A 25,920-nucleotide genomic window follows, 5' to 3' on the forward strand; every position below is an offset into this window, starting at 1 on the left:
CAAGTGTACATTTTGTATAGAAACATAGAAAACCTACAGCACAATACAGGCTCTTCGGCTCACAAAGTTGTGCCGAACATGTCCCTACCTTAAAAATTACTAGGCTTACCCATAGCCCTTAATTTTTTCTAAGCTCCATGTACCTATCCAAAAGTCTCTTAAAAGACCCTATCATATCCGCCTCCACCACCGTTGCCGGCAGCCCATTCCACGCACTCACCTCTCTCTACGTTTGTTTTTAAAAAAACAACAGCTTACTCCTGACATCTCCTCTGTACCTACTCTCCAGCACCTTAAACCTGTGTCCTCTTGTGGCAACCATTTCAGCTCTGGGAAAAAGCCTCTGACTATCCACACGATCAATGCCTCTCATCATCTTATACACCTCTGTCAGGTCACCTCTCATCCTCCGTCGCTCCAAGGAGAAAAGGCCGAGTTCACTCAACCTGTTTTCATAACGCATGCTCCCCAATCCAGGCAACATCCTTGTAAATCTCCTCTGCACCCTTTCTTTGGTTTCCACATCCTTCTTGTAGTGAGACGACCAGAACTGAGCACAGTACTCCAAGTGGGGTCTGACCAAGGTCCTATATAGATGCAACATTACCTCTCTGCTCCTAAATTCAGTTCCACTATTGATGAAGGCCAATACACTGTATGCCGCCTTAACCACAGAGTTCACCTGTGCAGCTACTTTGAGTGTCCTATGGACTTGGACCCCAAGATTCCTCTGATCCTCCACACTACCAGGAGTCTTACCATTAATACTATATTCTGCCATCATGTCTGACCTACCAAAATGAACCACTTCACATTTATCTGGGTTGAACTCCATCTGCCACTTCTCAGCCCAGTTTTGTATCCTATCAATAACCTCTGACAGCCCTCCACACTATCCACAACACCTCCAACCTTTGTGTCATCAACAAACTTACTAACCCATCCCTCCACTTCCTCATCCAGGTCATTTATAAAAACCACGAAGAGTGGGTCCCAGAACAGATTCCTGAGGCACACCACTGGTCACAGACATCCATGCAGAATATGACCTGTCTACAACCACTCTTTGCCTTCTGTGGGCAAGCCAGTTCTGGATCCTTAAAGCAATGTCCCCTTGGATCCTATGCCTCCTTACTTTCTCAGTAATCCTTATATGGGGTACCTTATCAAATGCCTTGCTGAAATCCATATACACAACATCTACTGCTCTTCCTTCATCAATGTGTTTAGTCACATCCTCAAAAAATTCAGTCAGGCTCGTAAGGCACAATCTGCCCTTAACAAAGTCATGCTGACTATTCCTAATCATATTATACCTCTCCAAATGTTCATAAATCCTGCCTCTCAGGATCTTCTGAATCAACTTGCCAACCACTGAAGTAAGACTCACTGGTCCATAATTTCCTGGGCTATCTCTCGTCTCTTTCTTGAATAAGGGAACAACATCCGCAACCCTCCAATCCTCTAGAACCTCTCCCATCCCCATTGATGATGCAAAGATCTTTGCCAGAGGCTCAGCAATCTCCTTCCTCGCCTCCCACAGTAGCCCGGGGTACATCTCATCCAGTCCCGGTGATTTATCCAACTTGACGCTTTCCAAAAACTCCAGCACATCCTCTTTCTTAATATCTACATGCTCAAGCTTTTCAGTCTGCTGTAAGTCATCACTACAATCACTAAGATCCTTTTCCATAGTGAATACTGAAGTAAAGTATTCATGAAGTACCTCTGCTATTTCCTCCTGTTCCATACACACTTTCCCACTGTCACACTTGATAGGTCCTATTCTTCCACGTCTTATCCTCTTGCTCTTCACATACTTGTAGAATGCCTTGGGGTTTTCTTTAATTCTGCCCAGCAAGGCCTTCTCATGGCCCCTTCTGGCTCTCCTAATTTCCACCTTAAGCTCCTTCCTGTTAGCCTTATGATCTTCTAGATCTCTAACATTAGATCTCTGAACCTTTTGTAAGCTTTTCTTTGCTTCTTGACTAAATTTAATACAGCCATTGTACACCACGGTTCCTGTACCCTATCATAACTACCCTGTCTCATTGGAACGTACCTATGCAGAACTTCACACAAATATCCCCTGAATATTTGCCACATTTCTTCCGTACTTTTCCCTGAGAACATCTGTTCCCAATTTAAGCTTCCAATTTCCTGCCTGATAGCCTTGTAATTCCCCTTACTCCAATGAAACACTTTTCTAACTTGTCTGTTCCTATCTCTCTCCAATACTATTGTAAAGGAGATAGAATTATGATCACTATCTCCAAAGTGCTCTGCCACCGAGAGATCTGACACATGACCAGGTTCATTTCCCAATACCAAATCAAGTACAGTCTCTCCTCCTGTAGGCTTATCTACATGTTGTGTCAAGAAACCTTCCTGAACACACCTAACAAACTCCACCCCATCTAAACCCCTTGCTCTAGGAAGACGCCAGTCAATATTCGGGAAATTAAAATCTCCCATCACAACAACTCTGTTATTATTACACCTTTCCTGGATCTGCTTCCCTATCTGCTCTTCGATATCCCTGTTACTATTGGGCAGTATGAAGGTACCATTTCAAAAAGCAGTTTGTGTGGCATCAAATGTTATCGGATTTCCAGAGACCAGTTGATGAATGCAATAGGAGCAGAACTTGAAATTTATTTTTGCAGTTGTGATCCTTTGTTACAATGTCAAGGGTGAAAAAAAAACACTACGTGGTTTAAACAGCATCTGTGGAAGCAATGGGATAGTCTATATTTCTATCCTTTAATCAGTGTTGGACAGATGCAAGATCTTGACCTGAAATGGTTATTTCTTAGCTCCAGTAGGCTGATTGACCTACTGAGTTCTTCTGTCAGTTGATGTTTTCTTCTAAGTTTCAGCATCTGCATTTCATTGTACTGTAATCTCGGTGTGCATCCTCTTCAAATATGGTACTCAGACTAGAAAAAATTGCTTAGGTCTTAGGCAGAGTTGATGCAGTGTGAAATTTCACAGCAGATTTTTTTTCATTCTGATGATTCCCTGAGTGTTCCCTGAGTGAATGACATTTGATGCAGTAAATATTTTGTTAAATTTCAACAGCCTTTGAAAAAAGCATTGAGGATGATGGGAGCTCCGAATTTGATTGCAGAAGGAGTGGACTATGGTCTTAGCTACAGTGTTATTTCTTACCTCAAAAAACTTAGCCAACAGGTAAAGATTTTATTTTCAATTTATCTGATCACTTCTTTCCAGCACCCTTCCCACACTGCGGTAACACTTGATTGATTTGGAGATCTTAAGTATTTCTTGTAAAGAATAGCCAAGTTTTTATCCAACTTTGTGGCCATGTTAACTAAAGTTAAAAATCACTTATCAGTTGTGTGTTGGTGTGGAAGTAGCAGCACTTACACAAAGCTCCATCCTTGCCAATACATTTTCACGGGCACAAATGTGAAATTAGAATTGTTTTAGTCGTTCCAGCACAGAAGAATTGAGGCCTGCTTCTCAGTCTCTTCCTGTTAGTAAAACGTTAGAATAGTATTGCAGATTCAGGATTCTGATGTCAGTTATGTAACAGTGTGGTCTACCTGAAGGAACTTACTGAGCATAACTGGGACCTAGGTGTGGATATGGTGGCATTGGCCTAGGTGTGGATATGGTCCATGGCCACTCCCACTGACCATTGCTTATTCTTCCAGTGAAATTGAGGGTTTTGCTGAAGTGATATTAGCAACATTATTTTCTAGTGCCATGATGGATTGCTGTTGGCACTCTAGTTCTTAAAAGCATTTAGGAGGGCAGGGGTCAATGTTTAGTAGACATTGGTTTGGGGCCAAATTTGACGACTTAATATGCTGTGTCAGTTGAACAAAGACTGTGATGGTCCATGGCAGGTGATGATTTTTATGATTCCCAGAGTACCTCCGTGAACCTTTGTGGGTTGTTTGTGAGAAGTCTGCAGTGGAGGCTGGTTAGCAGACAACCTTTTATCTCTGGGAAACGAGGAAATCTGTAGATGCTGGAAATTCAAGCAACACACACAAAAAATGCTGGTGAACGCAGCAGGCCAGGCAGCATCTATAGGAAGAGGTACAGTCAACATTTCGGGCAGAGACTGTACCTCTTCCTATAGATGCTGCCTGGCCTGCTGCGTTCACCAGCTTTTTTTGTGTGTTGCTTTTATCTCTGGGTATTGGGTGCAAGGTCCTTGTCTGCTTCAGTCAATGAATCGATGGAGGCTTGGTGCTCAGTCGAATGAATGCATGAAAACACAAGCATCATCCACATATGCACCTTGACTGTTGTAAGGTTTCGGGGCATTGCCATGGTCATATAGCATAGAAACTGCCTGTGACCCACAAAGCCCATTTGCACTCATACAACAGTAATGACAAAGAGGGTACATAAATTCCACACAGACAACACTGGAGGTCAGTACTGAACCAGGTCACTCTTAGTATGAGGCAGCAGCTCTACTAGTTATGCCCCTGTGATGCACCATAGGTGAATTGTTCACTATTAGTTTTGAAGATTTGCTCTACTCTTGTTGGAAGCTTGTTGAAAGAGAGATGCAACACTATAATAAAAATGTGCAAAAATGGCAATATTACAGCCTTGTTTGACACCCGTCTTCACTGAGATCAACTCTGTTTTTGACCTGTGACTTGCATCTCATCATACAGCAAATGTAAATTAGAGACCCATTTCTGTGGGCAATTGAATGTTAAGTGAGTGTTTCATAAGTTCCTCCTGGTCAAAGGGCTCAGTGAGTTTGAGAAAGGCTGTATATAGTATTAGTTGTGCTCACTTCAATTCTTTTCAAGTTTTGCCCATTTTTTTGCTTGCTTACAGTTTAGAGGTTTATAATCAAATATTTGATTTGCGCTTTGGGACAAAGGTTGTAAAGTGCAGTGAAAATTCAGTTTTATTTTTAAGGAATCTAACTCTCTTTATATATTTGAATGAAATCATTTTCGTCCTTGAATATGTTCGTGCACTTAGATGATTCCTCATTGATTGTCACACGTGGAATGTGACATTAATTCTTTAAATATTTAGTTAATAGAAATATTTTCAATTTCTTGTCTGTTATCTTTTTATCTTGAATTTTAATTTATTTCCTTGGTAAAACATCCTTCTGCTAATTCTCAGGCTAAAGTAGAATCTGATCGAATCATAAGTTCAGTGGGTAAGAAGCAACTTCAAGAGTCTGGCATTAAAGTAAGAAACAGAAGCAATGCTCTCTTGTTAACACAACGCAAAGACTTGAGGCAAATTCTAATGGGCATCACGGGAGACCCTCCATACAGACTTATGGATCTAAATGTGAAGGAGTTTGCTGGCTATCAAATTGGAATTCTGAATAAGGTGAGACACCTTTCAGGTATTTGCAATTTTAAATGCAAAATTTATTTTATTGCCTAAGTGAGAATTACTATTTCAATACAAAACACAGGAATTGCAAAGGTTTTTTAAAAGTAACTTCTCTAAGAGATTTCCAGAGCCAAAAGGAGAACTTTCCATTTTCATACCAGGCTGATTTGAAAGTTAAAAGCTTTGGTTTTGGAGATCTTTTGCTCTTCAGCTTCACAAGGAAATTGTGAAGATCACTGGAGGTATGTTGCCTCCTTAATGATAAACAGAGTAATCTGCAGAAAAGTGGCTTGAGCACTTTGGCATCACATTACATTTCTTGTTAGAGCAATGAAGGCTGTAATTCACCGAAGAAGATATCTATTTGTGGTTAAGTGTCCTGAGAAGCAATGGTTTGTACCAGGTATTCCAGGGCAGCACAGTAGCGTAGCGTTACGGTACCAGTGATCCAGGTTCAGTTCTTGCTGCTGCTTGTAAGGAGTTTGTACCTTCTTCCTGTACCGCGTGTGTTTCCTCCCACAGTCCAAAGACCTACTGGTAGGTTATTGGTCATTGTAAATTGTCCCGTGATTACGCTAGGATTAAATGGGGGATTGTTGGGTGGTGTGGCTTGAAGGGGAAATTCTGTGCTGTAAATAAAAAAAACAACAAAAGTTAAAGTTGGTGAGTACACTACTGTGAAATAGGCTTGGATTTTCATTAACAGTAAATCATTGGAGCCTATTAGTTCGATCTCATTCAAGAGGCAATGTTTGAAGTTAACAAAAGTGATCTTATAACCTATGACAGATAATGCCAGTTCCTGATTTGTCTTTACAATAAGAATATACACACAGTGGCCACTTAGTAGGTACAGGAGGGGACCCCCACATGGTCTCCTGCTGTAGCCCATCCATTTTAAGGTTTGACATGTTGTACATTCAGGAATATTCTTCTGTATACCACTGTTGTAATGCATTGTTATTTGAGTTGCTGTCACCTTTCTCGGCTTGAACTAGTCTGGCCATTCTCCTCTGACTTCTCATTAACATGGCATTTTCACCCACCGAACTGCTGTTCACTGCATGATATTTACTCTTCACACCATTCTCTATAAACTCTAGAGACTTGGGAGTGAAATCCAGGAGAATAGCAGTTTCTGCGATGCTGAAACCATCCTGTCTTGTGCCGGCAATCATTCCACGGTCTTAAGTCACTTGGGTCACATTTCTTCCCCATTCTGATGTTTGGTCTGAACGACAACAGAACCTCTTGATCATGTCTGTTTTTTTTTAGTGCATTCAATTGTTGCTATATGAGTGGCTGATTAGGTATTTCCATTAACAAACAGGTGTACCTAATAAAGTGGCTACTAAGTATATATTTTATTCTGCAAGGTGCTAAGGTTGGAGTCAGGGTGGGGGGGGGTTCTTAATTGAGAGAAGAAAAACTGGCCAATTTTGGAATGAAATTTCCAGAAAACTAGTGAAAGCTGCATTAAAGGTAGAAAGAAGCATCTTGAATGAGAAATCTTTTGTCAGACTCACCTTTGGTGAGCTGTAGAATCTGTTGGGTATTTCCCTGAAATGGTGTGTGTATGTAATACATACATATACACATACATACATACATATACACATACATACATATACACATACATACATATACACATACATACATATACACATACATACATATACACATACATACATATACACATACATACATATACACATACATACATACACACATACATACATACACACATACATACATATACACACATACATACATATATACACACACACACACACACACACACACCCTACCTGTTAGTCTCATGAGACCATGGATTTGCGCCTTTGAAAGTTTCCAGGGTGCAGGCCTGGGCAAGGTTGTATGGAAGACCACCATGCTGCAAGTCTCCCCTCTCCACGCCACCGATGTTGTCCAAGGGAAGGGCATTAGGACCCATACAGCTTGGCACCGGTGTCGTTGCAGAGCAATGTGTGGTTAAGTGCCTTGCTCAAGGACATAGCCAAGTCTTGAACTTGCGACCTTCAAATCACCAGACCTTAACCACTTGGCCACACGCCAACAGGAATTGTGCTAAACAGAGAACTTATCTGGCAAATATCTTCAAATTATTTAAAATATGTTTTCTATCATGTTGAAACACAGTGGAATGGGATTTTATGCAATTATGTGAGTCTTGTTATCCCAAAAAATTTTGCCAACAATATTAATTTCTTCAAATGTTAGATCAGAATTGATCGCTAAAGAACTATGGCATTTTGACTTCTAATTGGATATATTCATACCTTTTGTGTTCCAAGACCAGGCCATGGCTTCTCAGTTTACTTATGGGTATTCTGATGTTTGCTTTTCCAGTGGAGAGTCATGTTTCCTTCTCTTGTGTACATTTGATTAATAATTATACCTGGCCTTTTAAATAAAGAAATCACTGAGGAAGTCTGATGGAACGAAGTGGTTTCATGCAAAACCACGTAGATTCTCCTGGTCCTAGTGTTGCAACATCTTTAGCTTGAAACAGGCAGTTCTGTTCATAAATATATTTCACATGACCCTGAGTTGACTGTGCACTGGACAGTATTGTCAATGCAACTGTAACTATAGAAGCATCATTGTCCTGGACCTGGTTCTTGAAAGTCACCTTAGCAAATGTCTGACATGTAAGAACATGTAAGTATCTAATTTTTATTTCCTTAAAATTTTTTTAAAGGATTTGAAGCCGCAGAGCTACAAGAATGCTTATGACATACCAAGAAGAAATCTTTTGGATCAGCTTACACGCATGAGGTTAAACCTATTAAAAACAGCACATGGCCCATTGAAAGGACAAGATGAAGGTAGGGAAAAAAAAGGATGTGATTTAATGCTTTGTACATGTCATTTGAATGGGTGCCATTGCAATGGGTGCATGATATGGGTAATTAAACACCATTTTCATTATTAATTGGGTGAAGCACTGAAGCAAGAAAAACAATTACTCGGTATTCGTAAAAGAACCTTTTTCTTTCAGTGTCAGAGAAATCTAACAAACAGTAGTTGTGCTTTTTCTTATAATTATTCTGTTGTATTTAATAACTTAGGAAGGTAGAAAAGAGATGTGTGCTGTTCAGTTAGAAGAAGAAAACGTGCTTTGATATCACACTGTTACCTGGAGTGGTCCAAAAGTGCTTTGCCTCCAGTGCAAAATACTATCAAATAGGACAGCAATAATTTCATTTATTCTAACCCAGGGAGGAAAATAAAACTCCAAAGCACTTCAGGACAGTGTAATAAGATAAAAATTGAAACTGAATCCAAAATGATAGGAAAGATGATATTAAGAACTTTCTATGTATTTATTCTTAAGAATATTGAAAAAGAAGGGTAATTTTGAGGAGAGTTGTTGGAGAAGGCATTGAGAAATTATCTCTAGTCTGAGGCCAGAGGATTTAGACATACAGAATGGCGAGAGTATGAATGCACTCAGATAATTAAAATTTTACTTTGTTTACTTGGTCCTAAAATGGGACTTGAACTTGTAGTTTCTTTAGTTACATAGAGGCAGTCGTTAGCATTGCATCTTGAAATATTAATTCATTTTAAGTTGCTCTTGCCGCTCAGTTAAAATGCTATCACATTTTGGAGTTGGTAGTTATATGGAGTTGTTTAACTTTCTAATTCATTTTTTTTACAGTTTATCTTAAAATGTCATACTTGTGTGTGTACAGTACTGTGCAAAGCTCTTAGGCATATATATATATATAAAACACTAAGGTGTCTAAATTACTGTATTTGTCAATATGGAGCAGAGAGCAAGTTTGTATATCTGGCAGGAGCAAATGATGTTGGAAGTGGCAAGGGTGGAGTGCTGCAGAAGGGATATGGTGCAGGTGACAGAGGTGGGATGCTGGGGTAGTAGGGGTGCAGACACACACAACCCTGAGGCACCAGGCAAGGTGATTTGATTCAAACAATTGGTTTATTGATCATTGCAGAATGTCTCTCTAGTGCTTCCTGTTCTGTCCCCTCTCCCTGTCCCCTCCCCACTCTGTCCACAATAGAGACCCACATTAGAATGGGGTTTATCATCACTTATATATGTCATGACTTTTTTTGTGGCAGCTGTACAGTGCAATACAGTAAATTAGTACAGGACTATGCAAAAGTCTTGGGCACATATGTGTAATCTATGTGTGTGTTCTAACAGAAGGCAACTAAAAAAGCCAATACTTGAAGTATTGTGAGCAGTTATGGGCCCCTTATCTAAGAAAGGCTGTGCTGACGTGGGAGAGGGTTTACAGGATGGTCACAAGAATGATTCTCGTAATGAAAGGCTTGTTGTATGAGGAGCAATTGGTGGATCTGGGCCTTCACTTGCTGGAATTTTGAAGAATATGGAGTGGGGGGAGGGGTAGAATCTTATTGAAACTTGAAAGGTTTAGATAGTGGAGAGGATGTTTCCTGTGGTGGAGGAATCTAGGACCAGATGGCACAGCCTCAGAATAGAGGGGGGAGTCTCTTTAGAACAAAGTTAAGGAGGAATTTCAGTGAGTGGTGAATCTGTGGAATTTGTTTCCACGGGGCTGTGGAGGTCAGCTTATTTTGTATACTTAAGACAAAGGTTGATAGGTTCTAGATTAGTTAGAGCATGCAGGGTTATGGGCAGAAGGCATAGGATGGGGTTGAGAGGGAAACGGATCAGCCATGATGAAATGGCGGAGCAGGTTCAATGGGCCAAATGGCCTAATTCTGCTCCTGTGTCTTATGTGTTGTGTGTGTGTTTTTTACCTGTTGATTTTGGACATCAATTTTTAGAGTTCCTACATGCCCTATGTAATTGCTTTTTTTTTAGAATATTTGAAAATTATTTTCATGTAATGTATACTATTTTAGTTATGGAATGTGCTCAGTTCCAGTTTCTGCCTTTGACGATGGGGATTAATGAAATATTGCAAGTTAATGGTATAGTTGTATGCTGTGAGAAGTAGTGGTGTTGTATATGAGTAGAATCTCTGGCATTACACTCAGGTCTACTGTGAAAATTAGAATGATGAATTGTCCATGTTAATATTTATCCTCCTTCAGATCAGATGCACAGTGTCCCAATAGCACAGATGGGAAATTACCAGGAATTTCTGAAACATGTGCCTTCTCCTCTACGTGAACTTGACCCTGATCAGCCCAGGAGATTGCATACATTTGGAAATCCTTTCAAGTTGGACAAGAAGGTAAGTGTCAATGTATTTAAATGTGGGCTACTGCACTTGAGTGTTCTTTGACCTTTCCCAGAAGAGCTTGTATACCTCGGCGTCCATCCAAGGTGTTTAAACAAATATTTCCTGCTGTACTGCAGATTGAGTCTCTTGAGCTGTTGGGTGTTTCTGTTTTTGCCTTGTACTAATTTTCTTTAGCAATTTTAGCTGTGAAGCCATAAGTAGCATAAGTCATTGGGCAGACATGTAAATGGCTCTCTTGAGACTGTTGGTTGTTTTTGCTCCAGTACTTTTGCTTACATGGAACATTTGTTACATCTTGATTAAATCTACAGTACTGTGCAAATGTCTTGGGGGTGTGTGTGTGTACACACGCACACACACACACACACACACACACACACACATATGTGTATGTATATGTATGTGTGTGTGTGTGTATGTATATGTGTGTGTGTGTATGTATATATATATGTGTGTGTGTGTATATATCTAGAGTGTCTTAAGACTTTTGCACAGTACTATCGATTAGTTAAAATAAGAAAGTGGTTGGGGAAACACTGCTGAGCTAATACAAAGCTAAGTACTCTAAGTGTTATTAGATTACTGAAAAGACACATACAATACTGTACAAAGGTCTTGGACACCCTATCTGTTTATGTGCCAAGGATTTGTGCACAGTACTGCACCTTGTGTGAACGTTCTTTTCTCGGGGTGGGGGGGGGGGCAAAGAACTTTTTTAAAAATACAACCTTCATTGCTTTTACTGATTGAATTTAAAATTGGCAAAATGCTGCTGTATAATATTTCAATTAACTATCAAAGTGAAATGTATTTTATATCAAATCTGACCTGAAAGTGGAGCTAACAGATGCAGCAATTCAGTTTTCTCATTTTTTTTTAATGTGATAAGGCAGTAATGCTACCAGAACTTTGATCTACCACCAATGCATTTTAAACCCCCTTTAAACATTCATTCAACAGTTTTACGTATGCCCAATATTAACTAAGTTGGCTACCTTATTTTCTTCAGGTAATCCATTTGTTCTAATTCATCTGTTAGCTAGGTGGCATCAACTTCATTTGATAGATTTGGTCTCCTACCACAACTATCCTTTTTCCATTCACAACCTAGCTTTCTATCCAGATGCTGGCTGACCATCTGATTATTTCCAGCCTTTTCTGTTCTTAAGAATTCTAGCAAATGTAGCCTTTTGATTTTCATTTCAAATGTTTGCTCCACTTCTACATCCTCCTAAAACTGTAGCTTATGGGTGTTCAACGGGCTGTGAGTCTTTTCTAGCACCCTTAGTGATGTTATGGATGAGCCTCATTAATGGGTGTGCTGTTTACCAAAGAGACTTTGCATTCAGGTTTACACACTCCTTGCCAGAGAGTAATTACAGTGCAGATTGGTTCCTGTATTATTGTATTTGTTCTCTCCTTGTTTAAAACGGAGGTGCTGAGACTAAGAGTAATCCTATAATATCATCCTGACTGTCACTGGATAAGTTATTAATTTGAGGAAGCTTGCCCCCTGATTCTTTGCAGACTTGCATATTGTACTTTTTGCTTGATCATAAGATACAGCTAGATGGACGTTATTCAGTCTCATGATAATATCAGTTTATTTTGAACAAGCTACCTACTTAGTCTCACTCTTTTACTCTTTGCTTGAAATTGAGATTTTTTTTTCCTGTTCATTTAATATAATGCAGTTGAAACTGGCTTTTTCCTTTACTCTCCCCATACCTGTTTTAAAACATACTTTTACTCTTTTAAAGCTCACATTTCGTTACATGGACTTGAGTTAATGACCTTTGTCTTGCAGGGAATGATGATTGATGAAGCTGATGAGTTTGTGTCAGGACCTCAGAACAGAAGCAAGAGACCAACAGAACTGAATGTGGCAGGAATTCCAAAAAGGCGTCGCTGTATGTCACCTTTATTGAAGGGACGTCCACTAACGCTATCGACAATGGCAAATCACAGCGGTGGCAAGGGCCCTCCCCTTATCCCAGTTGTACAACCACAGGCAGATCTTATAAAGCCTGTGGCTGCTATTCAAGGTAAGAGCTTATGCAGTTTGTGGATGTTCAACATGAAGATTTGAAACAAGCTTGTACATGAGCTCATGAAAAGCCTGTATCACAAACTGGTATGTGTTTCTGTTAATAAAGCAAATGAAACAATATATCAGTCACTTGTGTTGAATGCAGAAGAGTTAAACAGAACTACACTGGATTGAATTCGCCAAAATCTGATTTGGTTACCCAATTTTTTTTTTAACATTTTGCTGGAGAATTGTTTCATTTTCATTTGTATATGGCCAAAGCCTTAATCACTCATAGTTTCTACTCTTGGTTTACTTCTGTCCTGTGTTTACAAACCTTGTGGAGTACCCTTTACAGCCCTTTCTGCCCCTTCTCCTTTGTTTCAATTTTACCATCACTTTATTATGTAGATACGTGGTTCTACATTTTTAATTTCTGTTTTTGCACTAATTTTAACAACTATTTATTTCACATACTCTTACTGTGGTTCAGTTTTTTCCTTTATTTATCTTGTACTGCTGCTGCAAAGTTAACAAATTTCATGACGTATGCTGATGATATTAAACCTGATTCTGATTATAACATTAATGTTGTCTTTGTGTGATACTAATAATTTATTATCTTACATTGGGTATCCTAAAAGAGTACAATGTCTTAATGTCATTACATTTAGTTCAGCATCTGTTCTTTGTGCTTGTTTCAGAGACTACAGGGACTGTTTAGTTTGCTTCTGCATTGCTGAGAAACTAATATCTTGAACTTCATGATATTATCAACTTAGGAGGGAATTTGTAGACTGCCAATGTGATGAGCTTTTTAGAGCAGCATGTGGTTGAGCCCATTAAGGGAACGGCAGTTCTGGATTGGGTGTTGTGCAATGAACCAGATTTGATTAGGGAGCTTTAGGTAATGGAACCTTTAGGAGACAGTGATCGTAATATGATAGAATTCACCCTGCAGTTTGAGAGGGCAAAAGTGAGGTCAGATTTATCAACATTACAGTGGAGTGCAAAAAAAACGGGGAGTTAGAGGATTGAGAAGTTATTAAAAACCAACAGAAAATAACTACAAAAAAGCCATAAGGAGAGAAAATATGAAGATAAGCTAGCTAATAATATAAAAGGATACCAAAAGTTTTTTACATACATATTAAAGAAAAAAATTAAGAGTTGAGAGTGGATATTGGACTGTTGGAAAATAATGTTGGAGAAGTAGTAATGGTGGAGAACGAAATAGCGGACAATCTTGATTACCTTACCATTTTTCTATTTTCTATTTATGATTTATAATTATATTTTTAATATTTGCTATCGATTTGTAATCCAGAGAGTGGGAAGCACAGAATCAAATATCGCTGTGATGATTGTATGTTCTAGTATCAATTGTTTGGCGACTATAAAGTATTTTGTGTCACTCTTCACTGTGGAAGACGTTAGTAGTTTGCCAGAAATTCGAGAGTGTAAGTGGAAATGAGTGAGTGTAGTTGTTTTTACTAAGGAGAAGGTACTTGGGAAGCTGAAAGGTCTGAAGGTAGATAAGCCACCTGGACTGGATGGACTACACCCCAGGGTTCTGAAAGAAGTATCTGAAGGATCTTTCAAGTATCACTAGATTCTGTAATGGTTCTGGAGGACTGGAAAATTGCAAATGTCACACCACTCTTCAAGAAGGGAGGGAGGCAGAAGAAAGGAAATTGTAGGCCAATTAGCCTGACTTCGGTGGTTGGGAAGATGTTGGAGTCTATTATTAAGGATGTGGTTCTGGGGTTCTTAGAGGCACATGATAAAATAGGCCAAAGTCAGTATGATTTCCTTGAGGGGAAGTCTTGCCTGATAAATCTGTTGGAATTCTTTGAGGCAATAGGCAGGATAGACAGTCAGTGGATGTTGTTTACTTGGATTTTCAGAAGGTCTTTGATAAGGTGCTGCACAAGAAGTTGCTTAACAAGAAGAGAAGCCATGGTATGACACGAAAGATAGTAGCATGGATGGCAGATTGGCTGACTGGCAGGGTGCAGAGAGTGGGAATAAAATATGTCTTTTCTGATTGGCTGCTGGTGACTAGTGTTCCACAGGTCAGTATTGGGACAACTTTTCATATTATATGTCAATGGTTTAGATGCTGGAATTGATGGCTTTGTGGCCAAGTTTGCAAATGATGCGAAGACTGTTGGGGAGGCAGATAGTGTTGACGAAGCAGAGTCTGCTGAAGGACTTGAACGGATTGGGAGAATGGCCAAAGAAGTTGCGGATGGAATATAGTGTAAGGAAGTGTACATTCATGCACTTTGGTAGAAAGAATAATGGCATAGATTATTTTCTAAATGGGAGAACATTCAAAAATCAGGTACAATGGGACTTGGGAGTCCTTGTGCATGATTCCCTAAAGGTTAACTTGTGGGTTGATTTGGTGGTAAGAACGGCAAATGTAATGTTAGCATTTGTTTTGAAAGGACTAGAATTTGCTGAGGCTTTGTAATAAATTGGTCAGACCACACTTGGAGTGTTGTGAACAGTTTTGGGCCTCTTATATATAAAAAAAATATGCTTGCACTGGAGAAGGTCGAAAGGAGATTCACAAGAATGATTCCGGGAATGTTTGATGGCTCCATACCTGTACTTTCTAGAGTATAGAAGAATGGGGGAGGGGGAAATCTCATTGAAATCTATTGAATATTGACAGTCCTAGATGAGTGGATGTGGACAGGATGTTTCCTATAGTGGGTGAGTCAGCCTCAGAATACAAGAACTTGTCTTTAGAATGGAGATGAGAAGGTATTTCTTTAGCCAGAGGGTGGTGAATCTGGAATTCATTGTCATGGACGGCTGGGGAGGCCAAGTTATTGAGTATATTTGAAGTGGAGGTTGATAGGTTCTTGATTAGTCAGGGTGTTAAAGGTTGCAAGGTGAAAGCAGGGGAATGAGGTTGAGAGGAGAAATAAATCAGCCATGATGGAATGGTGAAGTAGACTTGATGGGCTGAATGACCTAATTCTGCTCATGCTTTATGGCTTTATTATGTTTAATAATGTCATTCTGTATAGTAGTTCTTGGGACATAACATTCAACGTACTACCCTTGACTTTTCAACACATTGAGCTTGACAATAGCTACCAATGTTAGTTTTCCCTCAACTGATGCAGGCAATGCTGCTTAGCAGTGCATTTCTTCCTTAGTGCTACATTGCATTATTTGATCCTGAGGTCTTTGGAATGGAACTTCAATTTGCAGCCATGTCACAATCGAGCAATGGTAAAGATATCAGGCAATTAGTTCAGGGAAATATCCGACAAAGATGAATGAAGCTTTTTTTTCTGGTAATGATTTGGGAGACTCTTGGTTGAGACACTGAGAGCTGGCTTTTCTGCTGTAAAGATGTTGGGAGAGCTGCTGACATCTGGCTAAGCAAGCAGCACCACCAAAAGTGTAATATTTACTACATTGAAATATCACCCAGATTGTGTGCACGAACTATTGTGTGGTGTCGATCTGTCACATTCTGAATTTAAGGTTACAGTGCTAGCATCTAACCAAGATGACTCTCAAAAGAAAAATGGGTGGAGTGTTTTGTTTAAAGAATAAATAATTTATGTAAAATTTTAAATGGCTGCATTAATGTTGACTGGCTTGTTTCTTCCTCCTTTTCTAGAGACTGAAGAAAACCAGGCTATGTGTGTTGATTATGTTGAAAACAATATTGCGGACTCACTTGCAGTTGAAATTCCATCCCAGAGACTGGACTCATCATCACCATTGATCCATTCAACGTCTGGCTCCGTGGAGTTTGCAGAAGAATTCACCAATCATGAGATGGACGGTGGTCTGTTAGTGGTCAATAATAATTCTATTAGTGTTGACCTTAATCACGAGGAATCAAAAGACAGTGGAGTTTGTCAGGATGGACTTTTGAACAGGTCTTCACCAAATGCTATTAAAACACTTATGAGGTCAAAACAGCAAGAGACTAATATAGAGCTAAGGGCACAAATTTTTAAGGAAATCCGTAAACCAGGCAGACGTAAGTATAATTGAAAAATAAAATGTCACTTGCTTTGCTCCCCTGGAGAAACAGTCTTCAGCAATGTTTCTGTTATGAGTTTTCAGAATGTTCGACTTTGCTTGTTGATCTCAACTGCAGTATTTGCAGTAAATGTACACAAGACCATGATACGATAGTTGGGCATCTGGTATTTAAGGCTATGGTCCACACTTTTGAAATTTAATTCTACTTAACTAGGTATTTCTGTCTGTTCTATATTTTTAAAAAATCAGCAGCTGGAACTGACAATGAGGTGTTTGAGAGTTTTGTCCTGTGTTTCATCATTTTATTTTTTTGAATACACAATCTGGTCTAGCCAGTTGACTGGTCTCTTTAGAATTTGTCTTTTGAGTATTTTACTTGGCTTTTCATAGATTATTTAACAGTGGAAATCACAAATCTGATTGTGTTTCACTGACTTCAACTCCATTTTCTGTTGACATTTGGTGGACATAAGGAGATTGATTTAGTCACTGAAAACTGGGACAGCAGAAGCATTAAGGTCTCAATCTCTGTTACCATAGTTAATTCAATGTAGACAGCTAATCGAGCCTGACACTTTTCTGTCTTCATATCAAGCAAACCTCTTATCCTCGGGCCTATGAACAAAGGCAAAGTCCCATCTGTTTTTGACTGTAATTTAGTAACAGCAGAAAGTTGCAGCTTTTCTTGCTAGATTGTAGAAAGTGTAGCCAAGGCAAAACTGGGACTAGGTGGTGTTAAGTGTAGTGAGAAACAACATTACCTCCTGCTACAAGATAACCTGAACTTTGGTTAGTCTGTGCTGTCATTTATGTACTGCTGTGATAAGTAATCACTTGTATCCTGATCATCAGCAGAAATAAGCAAAGAGAGTTTTCCTAATGCTGGCAAAGATTGATCAAGTGCAATTAATAGAAGTTCTCTTCCTTGAATAGTGTCCATAGAGATAGTATAAAACAAGTTAGTTAAACTAAGGGCAGTTTGGAATTTATCAAAAGCTGCACTGTAGAGATTTGGTCCTGTCATTACCCCTTTTACCTGACCAACGATATGTGCTTGAATGAAGGCATTGACCTTTTGTTATGAAGCTGGTTGATTCATCCATGGCACCCTTTTGGTTGCGAAACTGAACTGATAAATTCCATCAACATTGACATTTGGTACAACAAAATGGGTAAATCCTCCTCTGCAAAGAGGAATAACGTGTCTGTTCAATAAGTGCTCGTTGGCCTGAGTATATACAATTTTAAAAAATATATTTGGGGGAAGATTATTTTACATTTTTATAACACCATTTCAGTATTTTGCTCAAATGCTCAATGATGTGTTTCAAAGGTGTAAACATTTTTGCCCATATCAAAAGGTAACACTGGGTGATTTCATATTTTCTGAGTCCATGGATAGGAAGTTCTGCTGAGGAATGTAGTAGTGTTCAAGGTTCAGGCCATGCCTGTCTAAAACTTATTGTTTCCTTAGGGAAATTGTGTATCTTAGTATAAAACCGATATCCTTAGGCTTTCTTTTTTAATTGTCTTGTGTAACTCAGGTAATTAAATCCATTCACAATAATGGAGCCATACAAGATGTTTAGTACACCACCTGTCAAACAAATAACTTTTATGTTATAATTGCTGATGATGTTTTTTACAATTGGATAATTGGCAGAGTTCAAGATATAAGCAGAGATGAATGGCGGAAGTGATTTCTGACACTATGGAAACTGAAATAAACATTAGATAACTCTTGCTTTCTCAGGTAACAGGTAACTGTTCATGGACACATCTTGGAGTATCCGTATGGATGTGGTGTAGTAACTGATGTTCTACTCAATTCGATTTACAATAGATAATTAGTGTCTGTACTTTGGAAACATTTACAGTAAAATTTGAATAATAGTCCTTGTTTACCAGACTGAAAGGTTTTCCAAACTTAGGCTACGTCCACACTAGACTGGATAATTTTGAAAACGCCGGTTTCGAGTAAAAACGACAGGCTTCCACACTACGTGTTTTTCAAAATGTCTCTGTCTACATCAAAACAGATATTTGGGCGAACCTACTCCTACCAGGCATGCGCAGACACATTTACAGAAAACAAGCAAAGAGGAAACGGTACAATATTTACGTTTCCGTGGCAGCATTGTGCTATTTCCATAGAATAAAACTTAGAGTACTAACAACAACAGCGAAAGAAAGTTTTCAACATTGTCTTCGAGGAATACAAAATAAATCTCCGCTGGGAAAATCAGACCGGACTTCTTTGTTTAGACAGATAATGAAGTCGAGCTGTTTCTGCAAGTTACAAACGACTACACAGCGAAGCAGTGGAGATGTTTAATTCCAAACAAACTATTAATGTAGACAATAAAGTAAACAACACACGCATGAAGCAGTCCTCTACCCAAAATCAACAATTACAAAATGTTAAATGGTCAACTCGACATAGACAACCAATCCCAGATCAAACCCAAACCTATGAGGAACATAAGAGGGCACTCAACTCAATTTGAAATACTAACTACCAAGTCAGATGTGTACAGCAATTCATTTTTCCCCTGCACAATTAAAGCATGGAATAATCTCGATCCTAACACAGTCACACAACCAAACCCAATTAAATTTAAGGCAGCTTTTCTTCGAAAATCTCCTTCTTCAGCCCACCCTCCGCCACCCCCTCCGCCACCTCCAGTTTAAATTCCATGCGGAATATTTTGGAGGATCAAGAACCAAGAGAGTGGGATCTTCTGCCGCCAGACCTGCGCAGTATTTCTTAATATCTTTAATATTTTTAAAGATAGACTCAATCAAATCAATTTAGGGGATCTAATCAAAAAGCTCACTTTACAATTTAACTCTCACGCCGTTCACACCGACTGCGCGTTATAACAGCGGTGGTCAGTCAGCGACAGAGCTGGCTTGGAGGCCCCGGGGTACATGAGATCAAGGGTACAACCACCACAGACTGGGAAACCGGAGGGTACGGGCAGAAGAACAGAGGATGTAAACAGAGAAATCGAGGGGACCAGCTTGAAAGCCACCTCCAGTTTAAATTCCATGCGGAATATTTTGGAGGGTCAAAAACCAAGAACAGCTGTCTGGCAGTGCTTGCGCAATACCAAGCAGAAGCAGAGAAAGCATTGTTGTTGTGGTGTTGTCATGCATTTTAAAATCTCTCCGTTTACCCCGTACACACTCCAACACGAAACAATCGTTTTCAAATTTACAGACTCTGGAGAGTGTTTTCAAAAATCTCCGTTTTCAGGGGATGAAAACACCGTTTCAGTGTGGACGGGAGGTCAGAACGAACAGAAAAAGCTTCGTTTTCAAGATTCCGGTGTAGTGTGGACGCAGCCTTAGATATTACTCCACAAGACTTTAATATGCCTTTTGTTTTAAGATGTTAAAAGTATAATTTTACAGTGAGCCAGGAAAGTTTGCGTGGGAAACAAAGCTCTGGTGAGTTGAAAGGGTGGACGGGAATGGGTCTTAACCATTTAGTATTGTTGAGATCCTTTCCCAAGATGGATGTAGTAGAGGCACCTCTGCCTTGTGATCACATGACTTTGTTAGACATGACACTGATTAGGATTGATCTTTTTCATTGACTATGATGGGAACAATTAAAGCACTCTAGCACTTGATGCTTGAGCATTAAATTACAATGTTAATTTAATATTGTCTCTTTTTCAGATTATGAAAATATCTTCTATTTATTGAAACTAGTGCAAGGCAGTCTGGAGACACGGATGGTTTTTGTACAAAATGTCATTAAAGAGGCAGCAAGGTAATGCATCAAATTGATGTATCGATGGGAATTTGAAAGTGCATCATGCCAATTTAAGGATTATTTGATGTATCAAAAGCAGCCAATTGATCAATTGCACTTTGGTGATGGTATAGTTGGGGCTTTATTTTTCTTAGTGTTTTGCCCCATTCACATCTTAGCTGACCTGTTGTGTTTTTGAAGGGACACTTTCATTCCCTCCACCCCTCACCCTTGTGTTTTAGGTCATTTTTGGCAACTGACAAGCCTACAAATTTTAAAAGGTGTTTCTGTTACAGGAGTGATGAGATCACATTTATTTAAATGCCCCAGGGTTGATTTTAGGTGCAAAAACAACAACGATTGAATCCATATATTGATGTGTGTGTGTGTGTTTGTGTATCTATATGTACACGTGTGTGTCTGTATGTTTTGGTTGCTTCTGGTTCAGTTTTGTATTTGTATGTTTTCGATAATTCGAGATTCTTTTGATCTTCCACACTTTATTGAAAAGTATTTGGAAGATGTTAATTAGCTTCCATGTGCAATCTGATCACAATTTCTTTCTGGTTAAGGAAAGGTCTTAGTGTAGATCAGTGCGTGTATCAGGGAAATTCTATACAAACCACCCTGTCTGACACCAACAATCATTCCATAGTCAAAGTCACTTAGATCACATTTCTTTCCTGTTCTTATGTTTGGTCTGAATAACAACTGAAGCTCTTGACCAAGTCTGCATGCTTTAATGCATTGAATTAATGCTCCATGATTGGCTGATTTAATACTGTATTTGCTTTAATGAGCAGGTGTAGGGGGGTACCTGATAGTGGCCACTTTATTAGGTATATTGTGCAGAATAACAAAATCTGGTTTACAATTCATACCCTTGTGGTAATAGAACAGGTTGCAACTCATGACCATAAAAAGCTGCATTAGTTTTCACCTACAGCTGCTTTAAATATCTTCAGTGCTTGACAAATTTTTTTCAGTGACTTTTTCTTAATAGAGAAATTCCAAGTTCTAAGGATATTGACCAAGGATTTGGAGCTCAGAATAATTTGGGTGTGTGTATTTCTACTTCCAAGCTTCTGGTTAGAAATTGATTTGATGTCTTTTTATGGCTTCATGATGTGAGAATCACAGTTTTATTTCAAATTTCAAGTTTCTGTTCTGAATGTACACCTTGGCAACTTCTCACTCAAATTCAGAGTACCTGCAGTTCTCCATTTCATAACATGTTCTATAAAATTCTGTCCCCTGCAAATTACTATATTTGAACTTCTAATCTTTGTAATGAAATGTATACTGCTTCTCTCTTGTTGCATTTATAGAGAAAGAAGCATTCATTAAACAAAGAATGCAAGGACAATCCAGACTGGCTGTAATCACCACTGCCAGGACAGTAATGTTTATAGGGTCACCCAAAGTTTGTTATCAGTGTTAGAATCAAAGTGTTCTTGCCAACTCAATCACCTAGCCAACTATTTCTGAACAGTTGACAGTTTGAAACAGATCTGCTGACATCCTCCCTAGCTTCTCCCAGGGCAGCATACTCACTCGAGATTACTACTGCCTTTGGCTTCTCAAAGACCTCCTACATAAGATACTTATAATAAAAACTCATTTGAGGCACACTGTTGTACAGACATTTTTTCATGGCAATGTCTTCATTCACTTTTCTGTTGAGCAATAATATGATGTGATTGGCTACATAATGTTTTAAAAACTCATGGTATTTTGATTATACAGTTGGCATTATCTTCTGGGCACCCAGAACCTGATGCTTACTATGGAACCTCTAGTCCATCTGTTATTGATCACATGTGCTCAATTGTGGATCATTTCCTACTTCCCAAGCACAGCTGGTTCATTTGAAAATATTCTTCAGCTTTTTTTCCCTGTTGTTGTTTGAAAGTGGAGACAAAGTACAAGGACAACTTAGTTAACCCCTGCAGCTATGGCTGATGCCCTTGTATTCTTTGGCCAATATCTGATGCAGAGCATGGTTGTGAAACTTGTGCAACTGCAGATATTTCTCTGGAGTGCACAGCAAGATATTGAGACTTTGAAGAAACAAATCAATGGGTGAACTGGTGCTTTGCAATAAAGAACCACCAGAATCTTTCTATATTGCACAACTGCAATGTAGAGACTTAAACATGGAAAAGGGAAATGTTATCCATTTTGAAGGTCAGTGTGGCTGCAAATTTTGGAGAAGATTTTATAAGCAAACTTGGAGGAGATTCACATACTATACATAGAGCAATATGCTTGAGTCATGTTTTCACTTAAGCTGACCTGCTAAGTTGTCTTGCAGTCTTATTCTGAGAATTTCTTGAAAATTGATCTTGGAGCTTGTAATTTTATTGCAACAACAATTTGCATTTGTCTGTGGTCTTAATGTGGGTTCTTAGGAAGAGAATTTCAATGCTTATATAATTCTGGGGAGAGCAAGACGATGGGGAACTGATATGGTATTGGGAGCAAATATAGAGAACAAGTTTTAAGCTGAAGACTTTTGAGAGTTAGATGCTGGCAGTAGTGTTGGAGCAAGTTCATGGTGAGTGTAATAAAGGAGGACGGGCAGCAGAGCATTGACTAGGTATGACCAGAGTAACACTAGTGTGGTTGTGGATTTCATCCACAGATCAGCTGTGTTCCCCCCACTACCCTCCCCAGAAAACACATGGGGGAGAATATTTCAGTGTTTTCCCTTTAAAGCATAATCTTCCTTTTTTTTTAAAAAAAAACAAAAACAAAAAAAGTGATTTGGTTTCCTGAAAATGTTTTCCTCAGTAATCAGTGGACACCTTACATTGTACTGGAATGACTTCTCTTTCTTTCCAGCTGTGAACAGCAACAAAGAAGCAATCAGTCAGCTTTTGAAAGAAAGCCACAAAGGCTGTTCATGTGACTGAAGGCATAGAGATGCTTGAAAATTAGACATAATTTAGTGAGATGATGTTTTCAAGTGGGGAAGTGACAAAATCTTTGCATTAAATTAATGTGACTGGCTTATAATGAGTCTGATTAGACTTGGATGCTCACGTGATTGAAATAAACCAGCCTGATGAATTGGGTGAAGTTGTACATATTTTGATCATATTTTGTAATTCCAGCAGTTAATATCATTCATGATTGAAATGTCTCCACCACCCTAAGTATCTCCATGGTGAAGAAACCATTAATGGATTTTTGCTACAAAACACTAACGTGCTTTAATTTTGTTCTTAAAATAGGTTTAAAAAACGAGTACTGATTGAAGAGCTTGAAGGGATTTTGGAAGAAATACAAAGTAAATCCAGTCGGGTAAATTTTATTCACAGCCGATAATGAATCCTGAGATGTGAGACTGGACTGTTTTCTGGTATTCTCTTAAAACATTTGAGAAAGCCCCAATGGACCACACGAGCTTATTTTTACTGTACTTTCACTCATTCTGTGGCTAAATTTGCCTTCACTTTTCTTTGTGCCGATAGACCTATCTGGACATTGGCAAAAGTAGTGTTAGGAGTGCCATCATTTGGTGATAAAGATGATTGTATGACACATTCAGGACACTGGGCACAAGACACATTACTATCTAAACAGATGACTTATGTTATTTTACCTTCGGAAAGACACCATTCTGTAACATACGCTTTCTGTGATTAATTATTGTTTTTGTGTTGAAGGATCTTGCCTCAAAAATGGGATAAATCATTTGGCAAAAGTGAACCCAATTGGATTTTCATGTTGCATGGAATTAAAGGAGGAAAAGTCTTTTGTGTCCAATGAATTCCAAGATGTGTTTTTGTTTTGTCTTGTCTGCATTTTGTCACAGTTTCCTTTTGGCCTGTCCTGGTTTACTCAGGTCAGTCCTTCTGATAAATCTTTGGGAACTGGCCCTTATCAAGAAAGTTGTATAAATAATAAGGACATCTGTCTTTTTTTAAACAAAACTGATTTGCCTAAGACAAATTATTTTTGAATGGAACATTCTATCGTAAAAGGCCATATTTTGGAGATTATTTAAATGCCTTTGTTACTATTTCCTGCATTAAAAATATCTATTTTATATTGGATTGTTTTCCTCTGTGTGTGTGTGTGTGTGTGTGTGTGTGTGTGTGTGTGTGTGTGTGTGTAACCAGCCTTGTGTACTCTGGGTGTCTTTTTCCTCAACAATTGGCCCCACTGTCTACTTGGGAGGATGCCATCTTTGTAGATATTAATCATCTAAACTGCTGTGTAATGATGCATTAGCAGTGTACTCAACTGATTAATACATGGACTGGATTTTCACTTTTATAGAAGGTAAGTCCAAATACTTCAAGTGGACTCAAGAAAGGAGGAAGTGATATACCACTTGAATATACCCTTTTTGGGAATTCTCATAGGCAGTTTTACTCCTTGTGTAATAGTGCTTTGACTGAACAAACCTTACTTTAGGAAAAAAGTATTAAATATTGCCGACACACTCTGTTGCATAGATGAGTTAGCTGCTACTTTTAGAATTGAAGCATGCAATCTTATTTGTCAAGTGGTATGTATAGTTAGTAATTCCCCAGCTAGATGCTATTTAAATTAACAAAGTAAATAGAACAATAACATACAAATTCCTGAAAGGTACAGAGGGCTTATTGCTTAATTCATAATTCATAATTCAAAATTCCACAATGACTTTAATTTCTGTAGCACTGTTCAGGATATGGCACAGTTCTTCAAAGCCAGTTATCTGTTTGATGTTCAAATGTTGAAATGTAAGGAACATTGAGCCAACTTGTACATGAGGTTGCCACAAACAGCAGTGTACTAAAGATGAGATGCTTTAGTGATACAGGTGAAGATGGCCGTTGGTCAGGATGCTGGGGATAACTCCTCAGCTATTCTTCAAAATAGTACCATAGAATCTTTTGTGTCCACCTGAATGAACAGAGTGGGCCTCAGTTAAATGGTTCATCCAAAACAGCCAATAGCCTTTGGAATGTCTTTATTCAAGAGGATCCATTACTTGACCTGTGGAATTAAATGCCCTGTATTAACATGACATTTTTACATTGTTTCCAAGTTCTGCAAGGTAAAAATTGCCCAAATGCCGGAACATTATGCTACATAATGTGCTACTATTTAAGCACGATTTTTGAGCAAATTAATTATAAATCAACAGCTTACATTACCTTAAATGTACTATGTATTTAGCAAAAGCATGAAGGATTAAGGCCAGTCACTGGTTGGACCTCTGAGTGTGGTTTCAAACCCTAGCACTAAACTTAGGAAAAGACATTGAAGGATGCAGGGATGATTTGCAAGAAACGAACCCTAAAAGAGGAGATCCAGTTATGTGGAAACATGACAAACACTGGGATTCTTTGACTTGTGAACATAAAATATTAAGGGAAGAGGTGTATAATGTACAGTATTGTAATTTGAACAACTACTGCATATGAAGAGCATTATTTGAAAAGCAAATATCAATATCATTTTACCTATGTTGCAATGGTGCAGCAAAAAGAAAAATGGCCTGTCAGCCTGAAGTACAAGTGCCC

General features: G+C 38.7%; 1 protein-coding gene across 2 annotated transcripts in view; it reads left to right on the forward strand.

Annotated features, from left to right (window-relative positions):
* The window catches only part of LOC134348147 (integrator complex subunit 6-like), a 123,014-nt gene extending 98,562 nt beyond the window's left edge, over window positions 1-24,452 (forward strand). The window contains exons 11-18 of one of the 2 annotated variants that reach the window (XM_063051099.1): window positions 3,082-3,192; window positions 5,134-5,349; window positions 8,078-8,204; window positions 10,432-10,574; window positions 12,391-12,628; window positions 16,262-16,630; window positions 20,323-20,416; window positions 23,635-24,452. In XM_063051099.1, the coding sequence (XP_062907169.1) occupies window positions 3,082-3,192; window positions 5,134-5,349; window positions 8,078-8,204; window positions 10,432-10,574; window positions 12,391-12,628; window positions 16,262-16,630; window positions 20,323-20,416; window positions 23,635-23,728 (1,392 nt within the window). In that variant the 3' untranslated portion in view covers window positions 23,729-24,452. Of the gene's footprint in view, window positions 1-3,081; window positions 3,193-5,133; window positions 5,350-8,077; window positions 8,205-10,431; window positions 10,575-12,390; window positions 12,629-16,261; window positions 16,631-20,322; window positions 20,417-23,634 lie in introns of those variants that run through there. The other variant, XR_010018361.1, reaches the window with a different exon arrangement.
* The last annotated feature ends 1,468 nt before the right edge of the window (window positions 24,453-25,920 follow it).

The sequence above is a fragment of the Mobula hypostoma genome, chromosome 6, assembly GCF_963921235.1.
Source record: "Mobula hypostoma chromosome 6, sMobHyp1.1, whole genome shotgun sequence".
NCBI lineage: Eukaryota > Metazoa > Chordata > Chondrichthyes > Myliobatiformes > Myliobatidae > Mobula > Mobula hypostoma.